Genomic DNA, 25,580 nt, shown 5'->3' on the forward strand with positions numbered 1-25,580 from the left:
AGACGGTACTGAGTTCGCTGATTACAAAATGGTGTGCTGATCCTGGATCGGATAGAAATTGGTGGAGCTATGCCAATCGGAAGGGGGGCAAATAACCGACAAGGGGGAAACCACGGAAACTCAAAATTTCAAAGGGGTACCCCTTGGAAAAAATGAAAAGTTTTGAAAGTGTCTTTTAAGAAATTCCTGTAATTAGGAAAGACGGTACTGAGTTCGCTGATTACAAAATGGTGTGCTGATCCTGGATCGGATAGAAATTGGTGGAGCTATGCCAATCGGAAGGGGGGCAAATAACCGACAAGGGGGAAACCACGGAAACTCAAAATTTCAAAGGGGTACCCCTTGGAAAAAATCGAAAATTTTGAAAGTGTCTTTTAAGAAATTTCTGTAATTAGGAAAGACGGTACTGAGTTCGCTGATTACAAAATGGTGTGCTGATCCTGGATCGGATAGAAATTGGTGGAGCTATGCCAATCGGAAGGGGGGCAAATAACCGACAAGGGGGAAACCACGGAAACTCAAAATTTCAAAGGGGTACCCCTTGGAAAAAATCGAAAATTTTGAAAGTATCTTTTAAGAAATTCCTGTAATGAGGAAAGACGGTACTGAGTTCGCTGATTACAAAATGGTGTGCTGATCCTGGATCGGATAGAAATTGGTGGAGCTATGCCAATCGGAAGGGGGGCAAATAACCGACAAGGGGGAAACTCAAAATTTCAAAGGGGTGGATGGATGGACCCCATGGAAAAAATGGAAAATTTTGAAAGTATCTTTTAAGAAATTCCTGTAATGAGGAAAGACGGTACTGAGTTCGCTGATTACAAAATGGTGTGCTGATCCTGGATCGGATAGAAATTGGTGGAGCTATGACAATCGGAAGGGGGGCAAATAACCGACAAGGGGGAAACCACGGAAACTCAAAATTTCAAAGGGGTACCCCTTTTAGGTACCCTTTTAGGTACTGAGTTCGCTGATTACAGAAAGGTTCTTAGTACCATTGTTCCTTATTTAAAGAATTTCTTATGAGACATTTTTCATAGGTAAAAATTTTTCGTAGGAAATTCTGAGTTTTCATAACTTCTCCCTTTTCGATTGTTTACCTCTCTTTCGATTTGCATTTCCCCTCCAATTTTTATTCTTTCGCGGAGCAGCATACCAATCTGTAATCAGCGAACCAATTTCCGTTTTTCCTCATTTAAGGACTTTCTAAGACATTTAAAAAATTGTTGAATTTTTCCAAGAGGTACCCCTAAGAAATTTTCAGTTCAAAAACTGACTCCAAGAGATAAGATAGGTAAGGTATATTATTTATTGATCGGAGCAAAAGGGTTGGAGGTATGAGATCTGCAGGGATTAAAAAGGGGATCTACAAAAAGGATTAAAAAGAGATAAATTCCCCCCCTTAAAAACTTTTGAACAAAGTTATACAACTATGTAATAAAAGACCTCTTTCCTTTAACATTTAATGCGTATATATTTATTTAGCTCATTATACGATTTCACTAGAAAATGCACGTATGTAAATATATATTTTTATATATGTATGTATATGTATTTATATAGTTATTTCCATTATCTGAATACTTTGGTAAGTTCTGTTGCTTGCTGGAACTTATTTCGCTAGTTTGTTAATATTACAATAGGAATAATTAAATTATCAAACAATTCATGAGCCATTTCGAGCCATTTCGGAGAAGACACAAAGTTAGCAGATTTGATCTAATAAAGTAACTGGTTCAGGTTGCACTCTATAGCCTACTGACATGAAATCAAATCGAGGTTTCACAATATTATTCTGGTAGTCTGGCAAATTTTAATCAAATAATGTTAAACAAATTTAAAACTATTCATAAAACTATTTGGGGCATGCTGCCGCAAGTGTGTACAATCTATTACTGAAATCGAGCATGCCAACATAAAAATCTAACAACAATTAATGGGGAATCGATGAACTTAGATCTCTAAGCTTAGTCAATGAAATTAACAATTGATTTCGATATCGATTTTGGAACTGGAACTGGTCACTTAGCACAGACTATATAGTTCGGTTATCGGTTATGGATGGTGTTGTGGTGTCGAGGAGTTCTGTGTGTTTATGTGGGAGCTGAAGTTATGGTGGTGGTGGGAGTGGTTGCTGGCATTTTGATCAACAAAATACGGTCCTAAAAAGGGAGAAGTACACATCCGTTAATAAAAAATGGTAGAGTATGTGGAGGGGTTAACAGATAGTTAATAGTTTTTTTCCAATAAGCTTACTGTTAGGTCTTGGATTTGGATTTGGGATTACACATAGCCACCAATTTTATTTGCTTTTTCTCTTTTTTTTTTAATGAGTTAGTCACATGCAGATTTTTGTTAGGCCGAGACGCAAACCATCATGCCCAAAATCGCGCTTTACCTGCCGCAAGATATTTTCAAATTCAATTTCAACGACAACATCAAAACAAGGAACACCAAACAATTCTATGTAGGTTATGCATTACGTTCTCTACGCCTACGCTGCTGCTTGTGTTATTGGAATATTTTTCAATTCGTTATAAATTTTGTTTTCTTGTTAGCTTAGCTGTGCGTGTGGGTGACTGAGTTCTGAATTTTGATTTCAGATTTTACGTATTTTTTTTTTTTTTTGTGTTTTGGACTTAAGCTGTACTTGAGTTATGGGAGGCGCCACTGATCGCATTGAACAAAGCCATGCTGTTGCGCTGGTTTATGCTGTCGGCATCATCGCCAAGCGGCTGGAAGGACTCGTCCTCGAGCAACTCACTGAGAGCCTGGCACAGCTTCTCGTAGTTCTCCTTCAGGACGTGGTGATACTCCTTTTGGTCTGCGCTGATTATCCGCTCGTTTAGAAACAGGGCCTTTTGGCAGACCACAATGAAATCACTGCAAGGATAAAGATCAAATTAATGGATATTCTTTTAAAATAATAAGAATATTATATGAAACCTACCGGAACACATCCTTTAAGTCCCCAACGCGATCCATGGAAAAGTTATTAACCACCTTGGCATCCAGAAAGGCATGGGCGTAGGCCAAAGGACCTGCATTTACGGTCACAGCCACACTTCCTTGCAACCGGAGCTGCAACTTCTTCACGTCGGCTGGCGGCAGAATTATCTCCTCCAGCTCTGAAACCTTGGATTGCATCTCATCGATGGCCACTTCGATGGGACTCAGTTCGATGATTTCGCGGGATTTAACGGGTATTCGTTTGAGAACATAAGGGAAAGAATATTGAGCTAAAAAAGGATAAGTTTTTTGATGAGAAAAGATTGTAATAATATTAATTTTTTATAAATAAAGAACTCACTCTTGATGACTGTTTTACGTTTCCATTGCTCCTCCACACTGCCACGGGCTGCTCCCGATTTGGTGAACGGGGTTTCATACATAAACGTGTCCACATCATGATTCTGTTCGAATTCGTTGAGTCGCTGATCGAGTTCGTCCTTGGAGAAGAAGGGAATGACATGGGTGACCTGTATGTAGGCCAGTTTGGCATCGAGTTCATCCACTTTCACCTGGAATGAGGTTGAAAATTTAAGAAAATTAGTAAAATATGATGGAGTATTTAAATTTCCCTGATTAACCCCAAAGAATGTCTTTAATCTACGTAAAGTTTTCCATTTTTATATTTCCGAAAAAATCATTAAAATAGGCGCAGATAAAAACATTGTAATCAAGTATTCATACGAGAACATTTCAGACTGGGACTTGTTACCAGTTTCCGGAGTTTTGTCCACTTCCTACCCTCATCCGATTTAGTTCTAACAATTTAAAAACTTTACTAGATTCTAGTAAATTGTTTGTTATTTTTTTACAATAACCCTGACCCCCACCCCTTCGTTGACTAGAGCCGCAAGAGTTTCCAAATTTTTATATCGTTCGCGTTATCTCACTTTGGCCTCGAGACTGCCGGAACCACCGTCAACTGCAACTAACGCTGTCGCCTCCGCCACCGATCTCCGAAGTTGTTCCAGTTGTTCCCCTCAAAAGGACATCGCAACATGGAACAGCTGTTCAATTTCCCGGGACGCCGAATGTCCATGGGACTGCTCCAGAGCTCTGGACAGATAATACTCCAGAGTCCCAGTATGAGTCCAAGTCACAGCCCAAGTCCCAGTGCCAGTCCGGGGGAGTATTCCCTCAATCCGAATGCGGTGGAGTTTGTGCCGTCGTACCGGATGTCTACACACCACTCGGTGGGACCGGAGATAGTTCCAACGGAGACCAAGACGGAGGCCACATCGACTACCACGCTGGTGCATCCTCTGGAGATTGTCGGAGATACAGTTGATCAAGTAGAGAACGGATTCTATGTCCAGCGTCAGATCTTCGAGATACTGAGCCAGCTGGGAGACGAACAGATGCCGCTGGAGAAAGTTGCGGTGGGCCTATTACCCGGTGGCCAGGGCCTGAGCATGAGATTCACCCCCAAGCAGGGTCAGCCAAGTCAGCAAACTTCGACTTTGGTGTCGACTTTGGAACCGAACGATGCCATATTTCGCGAGAGTCACAGCCTTCACCTGGATGTGGGGGATCATCAGGGGGAAAACAGTCTGGCCAACCGGCCGGAGAGCGTGCTGGTGGCCCAGTTCCTTATTCGGGTCAATGATTTACTAAACGAGAAGTATGACTATGGCGGCGATAACTCCGTCTGCCCCAAATGCGCATTATGCTCCAATCGCAGTTACACGGAGCTGGAAATCGAGCACCAGATCGAGGGCATCAAAGCGTTCGAAAACTTCTTTACTTTCACGGAAACCACCCGCTACCAGGACCTGGTTTCCCACAAGGCCTTCAAGGAGCTGTGCCACCGTCTCGGCTTAATTGTCAGCCGTGACCAGATACACATAAATCGGGCCAATGATGGAGGAATGGCTAACACTAATGCAACATCCGATATGGTAAATCCCAACACCACCTCTGACAGCACTACAAATGGAATGCCATTGCCCTCAGCACAGCCATCGGTCCTGACCATAGGCGATGCATCGACCACCACCAGTGGCGTGGAAACGGAAATGGACACAGATGTCGAGGCATATGCCGGCGACGATGAATCTCATTCGAATGGGGAGGATGTCACTCCAAGGGGCAGTGGCTCCCACGACTCTCCTAACATGGAGTATGTCCGAGGAAAACTATATAGATATGAAAATTCCGATGGCTCACAGTTGGTCAATCAGCTCACAGAGGGCGATACTGATAAGGTGGACTCCGCTTTGGACTTTGAAGTGGAGGCTCCACCCACAACGCCAGCCAAATCTCTGACCACCACAAGTGTGACGAAAACTTTTCCCCGACTGTACAAGTCGGCGAAAGCCAAGTGTTCGGCCCGAGGATCTGGACAAAGCGGTGTCCAGAGCGGAGGGAGTGCAGCACGCCGGAGCACAGGATACAGCCGGTCCGTGGTATCGTCTGCCCAGTCGGCGGGCACAACGGGTGTACAGCGTGGGCGTCCTCAGATGTCCGGCAGCCATAACTCGACCGGAGGCACTGTGGGCGCTGTTCGAAAGCACCAGGCGGAGGCAACACCCTGTCTGCCCGGAGCGGCTCGCAAGACGAATCACCAAAGGGCGTCTCCACCGACGGCATTGGCCTTTCAACAGGCCGAGACCATGGCAGCTGCCGTGACCGGTCGCATGTCCAGGTCGGTAAGAGCAGGGACCTCTGTGCAGAAGCAAACTTCAAACCATCTGTAAGTCATTGGAATCTTTTATCCTTAAATTCCACTAATTATCTTATCTTTCTCTGATCAGCAAGACGAGCAAGGGAACAGGCGGTAGTCGACTGGGCGTTGCCAGTTCGAAGCAAACCCATGGAACTTCTCAACGAATGATTCCCAGAAGCACCACGGCTTCGCTGATGCGTCAAACTGAAGTCAAGAGGGTTTGTAGATGAGAATTCATTAAGAATCTCTTAAAACTAATTTATAATTTAAAACTATTAGCGCATGAGCTTGATGCGCGGCGACAGCGATTCGGATTTGCTCTATAATGACTACCTATTCAAGTGATTTGCAAATGTCATCGCTATCGATGGTATACATATGGTTTCGTTTCAGCTTTCAAATAGTATTTTCACTAAACTCAATAAATCGGAAAAAAAAAATTGTGTTCCTGAACTCGACCTGTTTTTTTAATTAATTTACGGATGAATGTCCTAGTCCCCCTTACCGGCGATGAATCCATTATCATCTTCACCACATCGGCTCCGAATTTCTCCTTGTATTGTTTCGCCAAACGCTCGGATATTTCGCTGAGGGATGTCAGCTTGGGCTCCTTGTAGACATACTCGATGGCATGATCTTCCTCAAAGTACATCTGAAAGTAGGAAGGTATTATGACTCGGGAAAGAAGGATAGACTAGAGAGTTCACATACCATTCCGTAGAAGACCACTCTGTAGAAACGGCCCAGCATCCTTTTGCCAGAACGATTAACCTCGACGATTTTGTTGTAGGCCTGGGTGAGATGCTCATAGCAGTGGGCCAACTCCACGAAGCTGCGATCCCTCTCGTACATGGGCAGTATCAGCTTATAGAGCTCTCCCAAGCACTCGAATCGTTCGGCACGGTCCAGGAAATCGGCACATTGCTTCAGCTGCTCCAGAAGCATCTGTTCCGTGTACTGGGAGTCCTGAGCACCGGCATCCAACTTGAGGCCTTGCTCGTCCAGCGGAATATTGCGGGAGATTTTCCCAAAGGCTGTGGAGGACCAACTGAGGCTGCAGCCGCCTTTCAATCGCAGATACTCGCACATCAGGGCAGCTATGTGGAGATGGCAGCAGGCGGCCTCCGACAGATTTCCGTTCTGTTCGTGATTCCTGGCCATGGTCACCAGCCAGGTGTGTCGCAACTCCGGCGTGGAGGCATAGGAGTTGGCCAGCGAGTGCTGCAGCTCCAGCAATCTTTCTGGGTCCATGTGGTGGGCCTGCATCTGGGCCGTGGCCATCAGCACAGTACGCACTCTTCGGGTAAGATCCTTCACCTCCATCGGGAAACCAGTGCCCTTCATCGCCTTGTCGCTGTTGGCATAGCTATTGATGATGGACAAGCTCTCCTGGAAGCGGGCATTGTTCAGGCCAATTACATTGCCAATCATCTGGGACACCGAGATGATCACCTGAAGGTGAACTCGTGTCAGAGCCTTGCGGCCACTGAACTCAAAGTTGCTGCGCATGAGGAGATACAAAACGGCGCAGGACTCGTGGCGGATCTCCACCAGACGGCTGTCGCAGGCTTTGAGGAGTTCGTAGACCATCTGGCCACACAACATGGCATTGCCCTTGAACAGGGCCACGGCGTAGTTGTTGATGAAAGCCCGCAGAGCGGCAAAAACGTGCTTGGAGAGCCTCTCCGACTGGCCCAACTGCAGGAATCTCAGATAAATCCGTGCCAGCTTTGGCAGGATCAGACTGTCGGCCAGGAGCTGCCTGAATTGAAGGACATACATGCCCAGGCAGTCCAGTATGATCATGCCCACCTCAGTGGCCAAATTCGATTCGTAGAGAGCCAGCTGACTCCGGGCCAGAGTGTCCATGTCCTCCAGCAGATGCTCCCGAGTCTGGTTCAGGGTTCCACTGTTCGGTTGCTGACTCTCCTGGCTGCCGTTTTCCAGCCCCATGGGCGGCTGGGTCCTTGCCGGAAGAGTATTGGCCTTGGCGGAGCGTCCCGACTTGGAGTCCTGCGTGAAAACCACATTCTTCTTGCCCACGTACCGGAATTGTAAGAGACACAGGTCCAGAATGGAGAGAAACTGCAGGGTCTCTGACTCATTGCAGTTCTGCCACCACCCGACCATCTGATCCTGGGAGAGGTGCTTGATGATGAAGAGGAAGCCCAGCAGGAGATCCTTGCTCTCCGCCGAGCTGAATTTGTCGCAGCGGGCCAGGATTTGGGCGTGGGTGACGCTAACCGAGCGATTGTGTCCGTTCCGCAGGGCCACATCCGCATCCCCATTGGTGTAGTTGCCAATGGTGGTGGTGTCCTGCGAGTGCTGTGGATTACAAGGACATGGGTGAGAGTTTGTTTTATGAGAGAATTTAAAAGCTTACCCCCGAGTCCGTGTTGGAGTTGAGGGACAGATTGGAGATGCCATTACTGATCGGCTGTCCGGCGATGGCCGCCAGGTAGTTGTGCTCCTTCATGTGCACCGAAGTGCGGTAGGGACTCGGCTGATCACAGTGCAGTGTTAGGCGGTTCTTGGACCTCGGCGTGGAGGTCAGGGAACCGAACGTGGAGGAATCCTTGCTGAACACATAGCTGCTGGAGCAGCTCAGTCTCTTGGTATACGACGCAGAATCCGCATAGACATGGCCATTGGGAGTGCAGGCGCCCGACTCGGACAAGTCATCGATGCGATGGATGTTATCCATCACCACTCCCAGCCAGGGAATGTAGAGCAGGGCAATCCTGGAGAGCTGGCCCTTTTGCTGGTACCTGTTGTCCAGTTCGTGCTTGGCCAGCAGATCCTTGAAGATGCCCAAGGCATGACGCCTCACTGGACTGACTTCGTTGAGGCTACTCTTCAGCTCCTGGAGCAGCAGGCCCGAGATGAAGTGCTGGCGACAAAACTGCTCCGACAACGTAAAGTGTTGTATCATCTCCGGGGGCCGGTTCTTCGGATTTAGGACAAATGGCAGATTCAAGGGAACATAGTGTTCGTGCTGGCATATCTCCTGCAGGAAGTTGAACTTGTATTCGTGGAGAATCCTGGGGTTTCCCGGCGCGAACTCTCCCATGTAGCAGCGTATCAGCCGGAAGACGAATCCCCTGTCCATGTAAGTCAGACACTGACGAACAAAGTGCGCCAGGGAGCGGTTGAGGATGTTGGTCTCCTCCGCCAGATCCTCGTAGCGCGTGGTGATATAGGACATCAGGACCTTGATCAGTTGCTCCACTCGGTCGGCATAGTCCTTGGGAAAGCGTTCGTTTCGCAGCATTCGAATCCGGCCGGTGGCCAGCAAGTGCTGGGCCATGCTCTTCACAATCAAATCGAAGAATATGGAGGAGTATCGCATGAACTTGTTGACTATCAGGAAGTCGGGATTGCTGGGATTCAAGAGGTACGGCAGGTGCCTGCAAAGCTCTCCATGAACGGTCCTCTGCCTGGCCGTTTGCTGACTGTAGTAGGGGGCGTGGAATACAAACTTGACGTACGCGGCCAGGAGGTCGGCTCTCTTGGCCTGGTCACTGATCAGGTGAATGATATTCGTCAGTAGCCTGATGACATTCAACCCTATTTCCTCCGACTGCGTATGGACCAGCAGAGTGAACAACTCGTTCAGCAGAGTGGGCAAATAGTTTATCAAGGACTTCATGTCAATGGCGTGGGCCGCCTTGAGGATCTTGCAGGTTTCCGTCTCCGCCGGCACAGCTCCAGTCTTCCCACCCTCCAGTAGCCTCTCGCAGTGGGCGAAGAAGTTGTGCAGATGCTGATCCGCCGTCAGAACCGTGGAATCCAAGCGCAGCGCCACCGTGTAGAGATTCCTCTGATTGTCAATCCATTGGATATCCGGACCGCAATTCTGCTGAGAAATTGGAAGGGTTTGTAGGCAGCCAGGTGGGTGGGGGATTGGGTCGGATTTGGTTTTGATTTTTTGTGTGGATTTGTGCAACAAGCATGCATTTCAGTGCGGAGAGAAGAAGACACAAAAAGAAAGAGCACAGGTTAGTTGGCAAGCCATGGGATGGATGATTGGATGGAAGGTGAACGGGGTAGAGACAGTACACGGAAAGAAATCATTTCATGAGTTGATGAATGGCCACTTAGCGAAGCTCACAACACCCCCAACTTACCCCCTTGCCCCATCCGAGGGGCTGGATCGAAAGGTAGCCCACTGGCAGGGTGGCAGCCACCGGCAGCTGTTGCTCCTCCAGGCAGATCCTATTCTTCTGCAGCAGCGGCAGCCAGGCATACCCAATTGGTGTCTCAAAGGCGGCATGTGCGTCCCGTTTCTTGCTGAGATTACAGGACACATGGTAGAAGGAGAAGAGCAGATGGTGCTCTGGAAACAGGCCCAGGGGAAGACGCAGCTTGATCTCCTCGTACCAAGTGGGCGTGACATTGTGATGCAGGACCGGACAGGCTATTTGGGAGACGAGCAAATCCTGACCAGGACGTCCATAGATGCACTGAAATAGAAAGATTAGTTAATTATTGTTGGGAAAATGGTTTATTTCAAAGGATTACCTTCAATGGCTTGCTGTACTCTCCATCCCCATCCCGGAGCTCCACCACCACGGTGATGTTTCTGGCCCTCGAGAACAGTTTCTGGCTATCGAATTGCAAACTCAAAGGATACACATACAGGTGATTGCAGAAACTGGTGTAGGGATGTGCTTCCCGTTCGCTCTGGCTCTGGAACTCAGCCAACTCGATCGTCGGCGGATGCTTGGAGTTTGGACTAAACGTGGACAGCGGAGCCAGGGACTTGGTTAAGCCACACGGAGTGATCTGGTCCAGGAACTGCATCTGCATCTTCAGGCTGCCCGGGATGATGGTGAGCTTGCTTAGTTTCTCCGGCTTGCGATAGTCCACCAGGAGCTTTAGGAGCTCTTCGTCCTTCAGTTTGGGCAGTTCCTGTCTGTAAATGGGACTAAATTCGAACTCCCTGTGGGGATCCACGTCCAATTCGTGGCTATACTGCTTGAACAGGGGACGGGCGGCCCAGGCAAAGGGCTGTCGGTAGTGTCCAATGTGCTGGGCACAGCTCTTGGCCGCCTTGTAGACCTTCTGGCCCAGCTTGGGATCCTTGCCGGCCTTCAGGTAGGGCTCCGCTGCCTGTGCTATTCCACACTGCAGTAGCTTTTCGATCCTGACCACCAGATATATGTCCGCATGGGGAGCTGTTACCGAGAGCAGGCACTGCCTCAGTTGCTGGAACTGATGGCGATTCGCGCGGAGCAACTCGGCGGAGACTCCATCGAAGAGGGAGTGTGGTGCCTGGCAGGCGGAGCTGCGCTCATCCCCCTCTGCGGATTTTCTAGGAACTCCACATCCAGCCACCGAGGCAGGAACTGGGCTATTTGGTAGCATCTGCGCCGCCCACTGCTCGTTGACATTGAAGTAGAAGTTCTCGCTGAGCTTGCGATTCGCCTTGGCGTCGAACAGGGACAGGCTGGTGATATAGGGCTCCACTTGCTGTTCGCTGGACAAGGAGGAGCCCTCGTCCTGGGGAACACACTGCAGCCGGAAGCGCAGGTTATGGCAGGTCAGCAGCAATCTAGTGCCAAAGTGCTCGCGATACTGCTCCACAGAGTCACTGCCACTGGACTTGGCTGGGGATTGGTAGCAGGCGAACAGCCGGCGACGCTGCTCCTTCCTGGCCAGAGCTATGGAGTGATCCGTCTCACGGCCATATTTCATCAGCTGGGGATGCAGCGACTGATCCAGGCCCTTTAAAGTGCCAAAGATAATGGGCTCGGCTGCTGGCGGCTGCAACTGCGGGCTGGGGTTGGAGTTGGCCGACGGCTGACGCTCCAGGGAGGCATTACGCTTCTCCTCCTGAGCCCGATTCTGGGCCAGTACTGAGGACAGCTTGCTGAGCCAGTCCTTGAAGTCCTGCTCGTTTTCGGCAGCCAGGGTGAAGGATTTATGGCCAGCTGTCATGCGGAGTTCAAAGCAGAAGCGGCCGCGTTTGGGGTTCTAAAGAAAATAATGATTAGCTTGAGGTTTCTCCGGGATTATGATACCACTCACCTGCACCACTTCTGTACAAAAATCCATCACTATGGTGGCCTTGGCCTCGCCCTGTTTCTCGTCCTTGTGGAGCTCCAAGATATACGTCCCGTCGATCTCCTGACGCAAGTAGCAATATCGCCTTTTAAAGGACTTGTTGCCAATATTGGCAAACATGCGATCTGAAGCGGAGTCGGGTCCCTTCAAAAGGTAGCCCTGTTTGGTAATGGTGTCAGCCTGCGAGCGGGTCATTTGCTCATCAATGCGATCCTGATCGGCATCGATTTCGTAGACCTCCTCCAGAAGTTCCTCCGGGGGAGAGACGCTATAAGAAGTCAGTTATTATACTACTCTATAGTAAGAAGAAACTACAAACCTGGGCAGGTCATGGCAATTACCACCATAGGCATTGTATTTGTAATGAATCAAGTGGTTCTTGGCCCTGTAAGTGTACAAGGCCTGTCGCGTGAACCTGGTGCACTCAGCCCTGGAGTCGTGAGTGTGTCCACCATCCACCAAGTCCTCGCCATGTCCATCGGCATCCGCAAACTCATCCACCTCCTCCGGCTGGGCCAGGTGGGAGCGAATGGTCATCGAGGATAGAGCCGATTCGTAGGAGGAGTCCTTGTGACTAACCGATCCATTCGAGCACTGGGAGCTCTTCCGCGACAACTGGCCATGGCCATTCGAGTTGGTGAGACTGCTTTGGCTGCTGCTGATCCCATTGCCATTGGCGGCAGAGCCATTCCCGATGTGGAGACTTCCGTTGGACTGAATGCTGCCCTGCCGGCTCACCTGACTGTGGCCATTGCCATTTCCATTTCCAATTATGGGAGGACCATGGAGGGGACACACGATCGCCTCGTTGGGAGGCTCGAATCTGTCGGCCACCGTTTTGGCATTGGAGCGCTGTTTCCGGGGCATGATGATTTCCTTTAAAAAAAAAAAAACAGGGTAAATATTAAGTCTAGACTTTGGAAATAATAATAGTACAAGGTTCAATGCCCAATCCAAAGATAATTAATTTATTTTCTGACGTATTCCCATAAATTCTCACAACACAATGGCCTAAAAAAATTCCCAGAAATTTGGTTTATTTTTCTTTTCTACTTTATTGGCTAAAGATTTGTTTTATTTTTTTCTGAGAATCCCCGCCGTATGATTGTTTATTTATTTTAAAATTTTTTGGGAGAAATAATATACTTTCTCACAACTTACCGAAACATCATCAGCCGGATAGATGAGCAGCTCCCTCTGCGGATCATTCTGTATAACAGTTTTATTTTTGGCTATAAAGGCTTCGAAGTCGATCGGCTCCACCACCAGCGGCTTGTTCTGTAATTCAAAAAGATTTTCGAGGATGAGTTTTCATTTTCTTAATTTTCATTTGCTAATTTATGCGTGCCACTTGTAAAAACAGAGCAGACCTATAAATAGGAGGCCCAGAATATACAAAAAAAAATATACATAATTCCCAAATGTTATCCATTCCCGAATGCAGGCGGATTTTGAGAGATTTATCGGAACTACGCACGCCATAAATTTATGGCCACTTTGTGATGGCTGCTGCCGGCTAGCTTGGTTCACTGGTTCACTCACCCCCTTGGCCATTTTCACACCACCCACAAGATGGGGGGGGGGAGAGAGAGACCTTGACCGCATTACACAACGGATGCCATTCTGTAATGATGTGTTCCATGTCTGCTGCTCGGCATAAACAAATTCCTTTCGTTTAAACAATTTCTAACATTTTGCATCGCTCCGGGCAAGTTGGAATTTTGGTTTTTGCGTCTTGGTTTTGTTGCCAATTCATTGGTAAGTTACAGAGGGGAAGTTGGTAGAGAAGGTGCTTGGACTGGTGACCCAACCTCTGACCCAACCCTTTCTCTTCGTGACACAACCTGTGCGGGCCAAAAGTGCCACTTCCGTTTGGGGTCAACTGCCGGATATGTGCTGTCATTTTATTGCCTTCTCGAAACCTGAGGTGTGTTTCTTCAGTGTTCTGTTTTGGCCAGGAAGCGACAGGTCAATTTGGGCCATGGGAATGACTTAACAACTGCGCATATAGCGAGGACATTAGAAAAAGGATTGTCATAGGTTATAAAGTTCAGGGATTTTAATTAAGAGAAATGTTTCAAGAGAAAGGCTACCCTTGGCAGCAAAAGTATTCCTAACCAATCCCCCTTCAAAACCGTTTATAGAAAATCTCTGCTAATCAATTCCAATTGCGTCTGGGGCCAAACCTTGGCTTTGGCCCTATTACAAACTTATGTATATGCATTTCGTGCTCCACCACGCCCACAGAATCTAGTGTCTCCACCCTTGGGGCCCCCTCCCTCGTGCCAAGCTGCAATGTCAATGCACTCTTGGCCACTTAGCCCGGCGGGCGTTAGCCACTTTTGGGCCGGAGCTTGGGGGAAAGCATTTTCCATTGTGAGCTCAGGTTCGGGCCTTTTTCCCCAACAACAGCCTCTTGGCACGCACTGCATGCAAATTGGCAGACGACGCCGCTTTGCTTGCGTAATTAAAAACCGGCGACAGCAATTTTAGCCACAAACTATACAAGTGCATGGGCATTACGCAAAGAAAGGTAAAAGCCATCAACCCATCGGCCATCGTTCAATTACCAAATCAATTGGGCAGCCCAGCCACACACCCGTGAAAGTTGGCCAAACATATTTTCGGTGGGTTTCGGGTATTGGGTGTTTTGTTGGGTTGTCTTGGGCGAAATGCTAAATGAAAATTCAAACAATAAACCAAAAAAAATAGGCATTAGTCGACACGCAAATTTGCGGTGAAAGATTTCATCAATCTCATCGACCACCAACTGGTCCAGCAAGGCGTGAAGACCTCGGAGATGCATCAGAGATCCACTGACGATCAGTGGCCATGATCGCGAGCCATCTGGAGGAGTTGCGATGCCGAAGTCCAATACGATGTTAGCGGTTTGGGGCGCCACGGCAGGCCAATCGTGACGATTTATGCATATTTGAGTGAAACAAGTCGGCCGGGCCTCAAGTGGCAGTGGCAACATCGCAGAGCACCCCTTCAAACGATGCCCCTGGTCTTCAAATTCCCCACCATCTAAATAAGGCTTGACTTTCATTGATTTTGCCAGAGCAATTGGCCCTGGCACGTCTTGAATGTCACTTGAGTCGGTCGGACCCCTGTTCATTCCTCGCTTATCAATTGAAATTGCAACAATGCGGCAGATGCCTTGCCCCAAAGACTGGGAGATATATATTTTATGCTATATAGACTGGGAGAGTGAACAGATCTTGAGCCGGCAGAAAGGGTCGGCTCATTTGGATTTCACTTTGAAGTGGAAACCATTGAAGTGGTCTGCCACCCTGGCCTCTCCTCCCCAATTCGTCCAATAGAAGCTACTGCTCTTCCTGATTTGCATTCTGTGCTCATGGAAAAATTGTGACTAAATTTAGCTTCAGCTTATGGCATATGATTTGTGGCCGTCTGGGTCTGGGAACTGGTGAACTTCTGACCCGCACGAAAATAGTGTTTTCTAAAAGCCTTTCGATTTAAGTGCCAGAGGAAGTCAAAACAAATCGAGTACTTTTTATGGTAATTTTCTATTTAGAATTTCAAATTTATAGCTCTAACAAATATTTATTTAATAAATTATAACTCATTACTTACAAGTAATTGTGCTTTGACTATAAATCATTTTTAAATTGTACTTTTAGCTGCACTATCTATTAAATATTTCTAGGCTATACCCCCTCCTTTGAAGCTCAAATGTTTGGCTTTGTAAATAAACAAATAAGTGGGACACAGAGTACACAACTATTATAGTTTGTTTATTTGCAGTGTATGGTCACTGGGAGGAAGCTGGAGCAGCTGGCATACGTCTCCGGCATAGGAATCTGGAATATAAATTCCATAAATTTATGCCAATGCATGGATTTCCTGTTCCAGCCTAACCCCTTTAGCCTCTCTTTAGCACATATTTACTTACAATTTTTATATAAATTTTTGAAGGCAGAGCTTCTTTATCAGTCTGTGAACTGCGGGCAGTTGAGAGGTTTGGCCAGTCATGGGATTTGCAACTTGGGAACTGGTTTCAGCCCAGAAAAGACATTTGTTTTTGGTCATCTTCGGCGGGCGGGCCTGACTGTTGGTTCGTCGAACTCAAAAACATGTATAAATAAATTAAAAAAGTTGTGCAAAGAGCCGATATGTGCAAGTACAAGGTGTCCACCTATATGGGTGGTGGCCAGTCATCGGGTTTTCCTTACCCATTCCAGGCATTCCTCTCAAACGTGTTGCAAAAAATATAAATCAAATACTAAAAACTAAAGAAATTTCTCGCATTTAGTTATACAACTTAATAATTTATGACTCGGGTTTATGAAAAGTTGAACTTTCTAAGCAACCGATTCTATTCAAATATGGACAAGCGACAAATTTCACCCAGTTTCCAGTCCGATTCGTAGGCAAATTTACCGCGGATTGTGCCGCGGACAAATGAGGAAGCTTATCATTAAATGCGTTCAATTCAAAGTAAATACTTTGGCAGCGGCATTCATTAGACGGCTTTTTGTTGTCTCCGCTCGGACAACAATGAGGGAGAAATGCCGGACTGCATAAGCATTTAAATCATACTAAATGTCCCCATAATGCGAGCACAACTATAGCATAACTATAGACTATTCATAACTAATCGCTCCCCGATCAAGTATTATGTAAGACATGGAAGGTGATGATGATGGCTTATTGTTGCTTAGACCCGTTTAAATCAGTCCCAGTTCAGGGTGGATAAAAGTTCCGCAACACTTTCATATCTTGCACAATTTTCAAGAAAATAAAATAAATTATTAAACATTAAAATAAGTGATCTATTTGTGTCTGATTTCAGCTACAAGTGCTCAACTAATTATGGAAATGCCCCATTTGTTTGCTTAATGGGGTAGCAGGTGGAAGCCCTTAATGGTTTTAACCTTCCAAGGTCAACAGCCATCAGCCAACTGGTTTCGCAGTCAGTACTCTTATTAGCCAACTCGACCAGAAGTACAAGAATAACCAGAAGCAACCTTGAGGACAAACAAAAACTGAATGAGAAACTGGTGGGGAAAAAAAAATAATTGCCCTAAAAGCTGGAAAAGCAAGTGCAACCATGGCAGAAAAAAAGGTGGAAAATCCAAAGGAAAAACAAAGCTAAACAAAGCCACAAAAAAGTTCCCACGCAGAAGGAAAAATCATGAAAAAAGTATAGAGAAAGAATTACATAGGAAACTCATCTGGTTCTTGGTCATGTCTCGTATAATTACCAATCGAATTGCGTTGAAAGAAAGTAAAGTAAAAGAAAAGAAAAGCGCACACACACTCTTTAATTTTGTTTTTTTGTTTTTGTTTAAGAAGACTGGCAAACAATCAAAAGACACGCCAATGGCAAACATTTGCTAAAAGAATATAGCCGCTTTATAATTGCCCCAAGACTAGCCCCGATATTTTCTCATTTACAGATGCTTCTGTTAAGTGGCGCTGGAAAGTTGACAGTTTCAGTGCAGTTTTCAGTGGAAAATTGGGTGCCTGAGCTCTGGCTCTGAAGACGGGTTGGATTCTGCCATGTGTGGCCATGGCCAGGCCGTGGCAACTTTCTAAAAAGTACTTAGCACTTTCAATTACAAATAACACAATACATGTGTCTTGCAACCAGCCAGCAGCCAACATCAGCCACTATAATAACACGAGAATCTGGCAAACTAATTACATTTACGGCCATTGCAATAAAGCTGCCGGTTGTCCATTGTGTGTGCATTGGGAGAGTGTGAAATATGTGTTAATTACACAGCAGTAGCAACATCATCAGCAACATCACTGAATGGTCATCGTAAAATTCAAGTATCTCTCCCATTAATTGCTCAATTGTCGGCAGATCCATGAGAAATCTCTGGGGTCGACAAACCCGCTTCTAGTTGGCCAAAAGTTTAAGACACACCCATTTCATAATCTCCGGCCTGACATTTCGTATCGAAAGTGTGGGCTGCCAGGCTGCCAAACAAGTTTCCATCCCAAGAACGAAATCTTTGAAATAAATTGCATGTAATGGTTCAAAACAAAGGTTATTTAAAGTCAAATGGCTTGGATTAAGTTTCTTACAAATGTTAATAATAGAAGCCATGAAAAGTATCTCTTGACACACTCATCATTCCATGGAACTCATCATACCGTTTTGGCCAAAAACATTGCTGGCTACTAGTCTTTTTCTTAGACAACTGAAAGAGTCAGAGTCTCAGCATTTTGTGATGTCCCAGTTCGAGGGCAGTAGAAATGATGCCCAAAACCCAGCTTTCATTCTGGGGAAAGAAAAAAAAACAAAAGGCCATCGCTTACAAAAGTTGCACAAAACAAAGAATAATTCATCATACATGCAGAAGCCGAGGGAAATAAAGGTTACTGACATGTCAGACGAATGTTTTTGTCTATGTAGCTATATGGCCATCGGTATAGCCTTTTTACCCATTTACGAAACGGGAATGAAGTACAGTGGAGCTGACAGTGGGACAGACAATCCGACAGATAGACTCCAACTTTCGCAACTCGTTGGATATTTGCTCAGAACTTCAAATACAAAGCTCGTACACTGTGTGATTGCCAAACGGAAGCGAGTTTAGTTAGTTTCGTTGTCTGGACTTGTTTTGTTTTACTTTTTTTTTTAGCATTTTTAGCATTTGCTAACTGTGTCAGCTTTGGCAAGTGTTAACAAGTGCTCCACTCCCCCGCAACTCCCTTTTTTAAGAGCCTCTTTTCAGCGATTCTGGCCAAAAGTGAATGACATTTGCATGGAATGTGAGCCTTATTGTTCATGATAAGTATGATGGATGGAATCAATGGAGTCTACTGTACTTGGAGAAATTTTATTTAAATTTGAAATAGTGTATAATTTGTTACTTTATTTTTTATTTATTCATTATAAGCCATAACTCGATTAAATTATTTATTGTACACAATTTTATATGCAAATTTCTGCACATAAATGGCAGATCCCAGATCCCACATCTGATGGGTACAGTGCGGATGGTAAGGGTAGGTCCGATATACAAATGATTTTGCTGTAAACAAGTCTGAGTACAGAAACAAAGTGGGAAGCGGCGTTGACTCCGGGAGTGGGCGGACCCCCAGAGATCCCCAACAATTGGTTTGTTTCCATTATGCAATAGAGCAAAGTGCAATAGCACCAACTCCGACAGTCGCAGAAACAATTGTCAACACTAATTGTTTCGGAAATAAAAAAAAAAAAGTTAGTGGGTGTAGAGACATGGAGGCGGTTTAAATATAGACTCTCAATGATGATTTCATTGAATAATTTTATAAATTTTTCTTAAGTTTCTATAGTAAGTGAAACCTATATATATTAACAAAAGATAAACCATCTTATCTCTTATGCCAGAGATTATATAAGAAGTAGAACTTTCACTGTTTACATTTTGATAAAGTTTAAACCCCATAACTACAAAAAATTCTTACCACACATATATAATATTTATACGAAAACCCAATTTAATAAATCCTATTAAAGATTATCAAAGTCATCTCCTAACTTTCGTTGTAGAAAGAGAAAATGTAGTGGGCCTCGACAAAAGACCCTTTACACAAACATTTGACAAACATTTCAGAGATCCAACTTCCCTTTTTCTTATACGTACGATTGTTAAGCTTACACCGAAACCAAAACTGAAACCTCTTCAGTGCTTTACACCTTTCACTTTACCTGTCCGGAGTTTCTCTTACGTAGTTTACAAGCCAACCATGATCAGTACTCGATTTGGCATTTAGTTTTCTGTTCTTTCAGCAATACCTTTCCAATCGCTTGCCATTTATTTCATTCACTGCTTTTTTTGCAGGTATTTCTTTCTTTGTACTGCGCAGTTTAATACCTTTTCTGTTTGGTCGTAATTTATCAGTGCATAAAAATCTGCAGCTTCAACTGGAGAATTAAAATGCCAGGTTGTTTATTTTTGGTCATGATTTCAGCAGCTCTGGCCATAAATACAAAAAGACTGCAAAATTCTTGGTACATCACATAATTGAGAACAATAAAATAGACGAATTTAAACATAGACACCGGGCACAATGATTTCTACCCGGTGCCATTTAATTTATTTATTTATTTTGAGGGTTGTGGGTTTGTTGGTTTTTTTTCCGGTCAAACGAGAGCGAATTTTAAACAATTTAATTTAATGACGCCGCCAAGCGAAACAAATTGAAAGTTTCCACCAAAGTTGGACTAGAATAGCTATAACTACGTTCCTAATTTGAAGAGCTGTACAAATAATAGCTCTTATCGATGATGTTGGGGTAATTTGCAACTCATTGGCAGAGAAATGCATATGGGGAGTGACGTCCATGAGTCAGGCTTCGCATAGAAGCACCTGCCGATCGGAGGGAAAACTGGAAAAATGCGACTCATTCTCACTTGGAGACCAGTTTGATGGCTTGACGTTAGTTTTGATGTAGAAGTTCGTGATCGAATATCGGTGTTCGATGCTCGGTATCAGGTACCAGCTACAGGTAGGGGGTACTGGTTTTGGTTCTGGTAGCAGCACGATTTCAATGTCAATATTTACACGACTGTCGCACCAATAAACATAAAAAGTTATTGCGTTTTTAATTGCTTGGATGGCCAGAGGCAGAGGCAGAGTCTAGTCCTCTTCCTAGTTAGTCCGGTCGAGAAAATGTGCATAAAAGAAAGTTTATCTTTTGAGAAAAATCAAATTAAAATCCTCATGACATATTAAAATTAATATCATGTTGCTGGACGGGCCCATGAGGGGAAAAGCCAGCCAGTCAAGGTCGGATCAAGGAATCGATAAAAGTTTGTCGCTGCCTGGCTCGGAAAATGGAAAATCAGGGAGGACACATTGAGGTCACCGGCCAAAGTTATTGTTGCGGCAATGTGGCACGCATATAACAAGTAACTGACATTGCTCCAGATACACTTATGTAGAACAAAGTAAAGTTTGATAAATATTTTTAGATTATTATCACTAAGTATTGTATATATAATTTTGACAATAATAATTTTTTTAATATTTCATTACCACAATAGACACACTGCGCTGAGAACGACTAGAGCAGTTCATCTAAAATGACACAGAAAAGAGATGGGATATGTTTGGGGTCAGTTTCAGAAGCTTTGTTATTAATAGCCAAAGGTTGATCGGATGTGAGATATGGTGGGATGACCATGATATGTAAAGCACTCCAAACAAACTGAATCGGAACAGAATAGCCCTCGTTACAGCCCCAGACAGAGTCTCGTGTCAACTGGAGGGAAAAGTTCGAAACAGAAAATAAAAGTCGGAATCGGGAACGGGAATGGGAACTACGATACTTCCGGCGGGGAGTGGGCTGGGAAAAATAATACTATGACCGAGACACAATATAGAAATGGAAGCACGGAACACGGAAAATAAACAATACGGAGGCGATGAGCAAAAAGAGCAAGCCGAAGCCCATAAAAAAGCGCAACAAATAAAACTAAGCCATCAAAACAAATCACATTGAGGGAAGAATTAATAAAAAGGTTCGAATAGATGATGCTGTGGAAGGGAGTTTAATTTACAAAAAAATATAGATGATAGAGAAATTAAAATATTTCACTAATCTCTAATGCAAATGAGCTATTATTTATTATATAAACAAACATACATAAACAAACTAACATATTTGAAAGTGTCTTTAAGCCACTTTCTTTTTGCCAAGATGATACATGTATTTACATTTAAATAAATTGAATTTCACCAATATAAGCACCTGTCTTTTGACAAAAAATATTTATAAATTACAGGGTGATGGAGTCTATAAAGAAAAACACTTGAGCCATGACCATTTTAGCTACTCCATTTCCTACTTCACAGCCCCCCTTTCATTTATTTTGGAACTCTCCACGTGAAGCTTTCAAAAGCAATAAAACTGAAATTAAATAGAGGAAATCCCCCAAAAGTTTTCAGGGCTGTGACACATTAAATAAAATAAAGAAAATACGAATTATAAACCATAAGACCTAATCTAATTAATCAAGCAATTGGAATTTTTGACACATCTTCGCTACAAATGATTTTATTTTATTAAGTCTGATCGAAATCTGGGCTTGTATTGCGACTTATAAGGAACCTTATATATAAACTTGTACATAGGTGCTCAACATAATTGAAAGATGAGGTCACGGCTTAAAAGGTAGAAGCTGCCTTGGAGAGCTCAAATTGGAATCGGAATAAAAAAAGCACATTCATTCTCATAAATCATCTGGAATTCAGATTCAGGAAACTGTGTGAAAAAGTTTCCAGATGCAGCGAAAATATAATATTATAAAGCTACAAGTCAAGGCTGTAAACTTTTCATAGCCTTAGATTAATTAGTTATTTTAAGGGCCTTGAATACCAGTTAGTCAGAAATTAGTAACAACTTGCAGCTGAAGTTCCAGCCACTCGCTCACTTTAATTTGTATATATAATTGCATTGTATAATATATTGTTTCCTTAAATATTTCTTCTCGTAATCAAGTCGCAATTCGCTGACGTTGAGAAATGCCAGCTTCTAGCTCACTCCCCCTTTCTAAGTTCTCCCCCAAAGTCTCATGATTCCTTTTAATGCAAACCACAGACTTAATATTTACTCGGATATCGGATAACAAACTGAGGCAGGCACATGTGGTCGGCAACAAGTTAACAAGTATTTTAACAAACTGGGCAGCTAAAAACAAACAAACAGAAAGGCACCGCCGGGCATTAAAATTAACAACAAATTATGATTGAGTAAGGGCTATTTTGGTGAACTCTATTGTTTTTTGACCCTCTGAACTGCATTAAACCATGTCGGGAGCAACGAAATATTTAATTACCAACGTTGCAGAGGAGGAGAAATTTTCGCAAGCCCCAATGACAACTGGCTTTAGGAAGATGATGACCCACTGCAACCCACTCAACCACCGAACCACTCTCCATTTTATTGCTGAATTTATCTATCTGTCTATTTTTCTGGCTATCTATCAACAGCTTATTATGGCTTGATTGCCTGTCTACTGGCTGATTGCTGCTGTAAGTCAACAATTGCCTATCATTTCGGCTTCGACTCTCACTTTACGCACTAATTGAATTACGGAAGAAGTAGGTGGATGGTTGGCGGTTGGCGGTTGGCGGGCCAGTGGATAAAAAAAAAATCAGTAAAAAAGAAAGGGGGGTGCTGGGTGGTAGTAACGAGAACCACACACTCTAATTGACATTGGAAGCATGGCTAATGTCGCTCTAATATGATTTTCGTTGCTCGACAATAATGCAATTAGTGGTTTCTATCAATGGAGGCAGATAGGGAGTACCCCTAGAAACCCATAGAAAATAAAAAAAAATAATATAAAACATGAAGTCACACCCTGAGCTCAGACTTGTTTCAAGTGTTTACATATTTACAGAGGAACTTGTTTACAAAAACATTTTTTCTGATGAGATAAAAGTGTCGGAGAACAAGAACTGATAGTAATATTATTTCTGATAATATTCCATGACTTTATAAATATTTAAATTACTTTTAAAAACCTAAACATTTCAAAACACACCCCTTTGACCCATAAAACAAACAATAAATATATTTCTAAAAAAAAATCTCATGTTTTAAGAGTAATAAAAATAATTTAATGACCAAAAGAAACAAGAAAAAATCCCATCTGAGGTCAAACAAATGGCTTGAATGGCCACCTTAGGGAATCAACACTGTTCTATCACGTTCTGCGCCAAAACTCATTATCGTTCAACATGAATATAAACAAAAGTGGAAGCTGCGGTGGAATTTTTCAAGTCTCACGGCCTTGACAGATTCTTCTCTCTCTCTTGAGAATTCTTCTCGAGGTCTCTCAGGAGAGGCTCCACCTCCATCTCCATCTCCATCTTCTTCTTGAGAAGAACATAAGAACAAGTCTTCCCACTCCTAAAAATGTTTTATTTCTTATGCAACTGCCGACGAATGAAATACTTTTCCTTATAAAACATTATGATCTCAATGATGATATGTGCTAAGTGAAAAGAAAATATTATTAAAATTCAGAAAATTTTTGGGTGTGTGCCAGGGGAATAGGAAGCATGTTTTACAGATACATTTAAGGTCACAATTTTAGTTTAATAAAATTATATGATAATTTATAGCATTCTTACTTTATATTAAATTTTTTAGGTAAAAGTTGTATTTTTTAAATGTGTTTGAAATATAAGAATTCCTTGAAAAACTGAAATTGTTTTTTTATAATAATTTTTTTAGGTAAAAGTGATAACTTTTGAAGGTGTTTAAAATACAAGAATACTTTGAAAAAATACATTTTAATTTTTAGGTTAAAGAAATAGCTCTTAAATGGTGTCTGATATATAAGAACACTTTGAAAAAATACAATTTAATTTTTATATTAAATTTTCTAGGTAAAATTATTAGCTTCTGAGGGTGTTTGATATATAAGAATATTTTGAAAAAATATAAAATAATTTTTTTGGTAAAAGTTAAGTTTTTAAAGGTGCCTGGAATAAAAGAATACTTTGAAAAATAACACAAAAATGCTTCTAATATTTTAACACCTATTGTATATACTAAATTTGTGTTGCAATGGGATGTAATGTCTGTATTTTTGAGTGGGAAATTCTTTTGAATGAAATGAATAAAAACAAAAAAAAAACACTGACAACTATTAGCTTTGAGACTAATACTATATAATTTATATTTGTTTAAAGCCTACACTCTTGATGTGAAAGGTAAACAAAACAAAAGGTGACATGCAATGCTGGAGACACACCCACACAACACGAAAATTACGAAAATAACTGCAGTTCTGGCAAACCGAAAATAAAATTGTGAAAACAAAAAACACCCTAATGGGGTGGGGTTTTTTTTGAACACGAGATGGGAAAAATGGCTTTTTTTTTGAAAAAATAAAATGTAAAATTTTTGTAAACTTACCAAAACAGCGCTCTCACGCACCAACTGGGACACGTTCTCTCTCATTTGAACCGCCGAGCCGAGCTTATTCAAGCCGCGTGTGAATTTTCTCTCCATCCTGTTTTTTTGTGAGGGGAAGGGTCAAACAAGTTGTTTGTTGTTGTTGTTGTGCAAAAACCGGCAGCACGTTATAAATAGAGAGTATTAAAGGGAGAGACCCGCACACACACACACACACACACAGTTACAGGCTGACAGGATGCGTCGCCGACTGCGCAGCCTGCGTCGCTGCCAGTGATGACTAAGAGACCTTATCCTTTTTTCATGAAATTCAGTTCCACTTTTCACCTACTTCTCAATGGCTTTTCATTAAATTCTTTTGATTAAACACAATTAACTCAGGTGCAAAGGATCTTTCATTATTTCGTTATAAAGAGAACACTTAAAAAACACGCCCTTTTCTCCTGGGGGCGAAGGCGTTTTTGCACAAACATACACCTTTTTTTTCATATATATATTTTTGTTTGACTCTTTGAAGCGTTTTCTAGCATCCCCCAAAAAAAAATATTATAAACAATATATTTTAATGAGTTAAATACAGCTGTTTACACTTTTCTCTTTGGCTGGCTGCAGTATCTGCGTAGGTTTTGATATTCTATATAATTTATGTGCGTACTTTTTGCGCAATTTCCTTTGGCCGAAAAATTCCTTAATATTCGCAAACACTTTCACATCAAAATATCCATGCTCCAACTGTCACTTTGACCCCCAATTACGTTTCAATAGTAAGGTCATTGATGTTTGTATCCGAACGGCCGGCGAAAGAAAGTAAACGCGCGCCGCGAAAAACAAAAATTATACATCCGCGGACCTGCGTCCGCACAGGTGAGGAGTTTAATTTGAATGTTTGGGATTCGGGCCCACTGTAGGATTAGTGTGGCTGTTTCGAAATAGAGTGACCGTT

General features: G+C 43.5%; 2 protein-coding genes across 11 annotated transcripts; one reads left to right on the plus strand and one right to left on the minus strand.

The window, feature by feature from the left end:
• Positions 1 to 1,448: 1,448 nt before the first annotated feature.
• Positions 1,449 to 25,580, minus strand: LOC6498667 (dedicator of cytokinesis protein 9). 10 transcript variants are annotated; one of them, XM_014906740.3, is made up of 14 exons: positions 24,638 to 25,580; positions 20,743 to 20,784; positions 12,902 to 13,018; positions 12,060 to 12,616; positions 11,705 to 12,008; positions 10,196 to 11,650; positions 9,802 to 10,137; positions 8,058 to 9,533; positions 6,386 to 7,999; positions 6,180 to 6,326; positions 3,311 to 3,521; positions 2,951 to 3,239; positions 2,765 to 2,883; positions 1,449 to 2,162 (listed from the first exon to the last, which is right to left on the minus strand). In XM_014906740.3, the coding sequence occupies exons 1-14, from the start codon at positions 24,731 to 24,733 to the stop codon at positions 2,056 to 2,058; spliced, it is 6,870 nt and encodes a 2,289-aa protein (XP_014762226.1). In that variant the 5' UTR covers positions 24,734 to 25,580; the 3' UTR covers positions 1,449 to 2,055. The 10 variants fall into 10 exon arrangements, 9 of the variants coding, with proteins under 9 accessions (XP_014762226.1, XP_014762229.1, XP_014762234.1 ...); XM_014906743.3 differs by having other exon boundaries at positions 2,651 to 2,883; positions 8,058 to 9,530; positions 24,638 to 25,579; XM_014906748.3 differs by having other exon boundaries at positions 2,651 to 2,883; positions 24,638 to 25,579.
• Positions 3,704 to 6,127, plus strand: LOC6496849. Its single transcript, XM_001963243.4, has 3 exons — positions 3,704 to 5,701; positions 5,763 to 5,892; positions 5,954 to 6,127. The coding sequence occupies exons 1-3, from the start codon at positions 4,008 to 4,010 to the stop codon at positions 6,017 to 6,019; spliced, it is 1,890 nt and encodes a 629-aa protein (XP_001963279.2). The 5' UTR covers positions 3,704 to 4,007; the 3' UTR covers positions 6,020 to 6,127.

Source organism: Drosophila ananassae, chromosome 3R (assembly GCF_017639315.1).
Source record: "Drosophila ananassae strain 14024-0371.13 chromosome 3R, ASM1763931v2, whole genome shotgun sequence".
NCBI classification, from domain to species: domain Eukaryota; kingdom Metazoa; phylum Arthropoda; class Insecta; order Diptera; family Drosophilidae; genus Drosophila; species Drosophila ananassae.

Bases quoted from the DNA above. Each gene is read 5' to 3' on its own strand.
- LOC6498667 (XM_014906748.3), bottom strand. From the start codon at position 24,733: ATGGAGAGAAAATTCACACGCGGCTTGAATAAGCTCGGCTCGGCGGTT. The intron at 13,019-20,742 runs GTAATGAAATAT...TTTGAATTACAG, and splicing joins AGCGCAGTGTGTCTATTGTG to AACAAGCCGCTGGTGGTGGA. The intron at 11,651-11,704 runs GTGAGTGGTATC...TATTTTCTTTAG, and splicing joins TTTGTACAGAAGTGGTGCAG to AACCCCAAACGCGGCCGCTT.
- LOC6496849 (XM_001963243.4), top strand. From the start codon at position 4,008: ATGGAACAGCTGTTCAATTTCCCGGGACGCCGAATGTCCATGGGACTG. The intron at 5,702-5,762 runs GTAAGTCATTGG...TTCTCTGATCAG, and splicing joins AAGCAAACTTCAAACCATCT to CAAGACGAGCAAGGGAACAG. The intron at 5,893-5,953 runs GTTTGTAGATGA...TAAAACTATTAG, and splicing joins GTCAAACTGAAGTCAAGAGG to CGCATGAGCTTGATGCGCGG.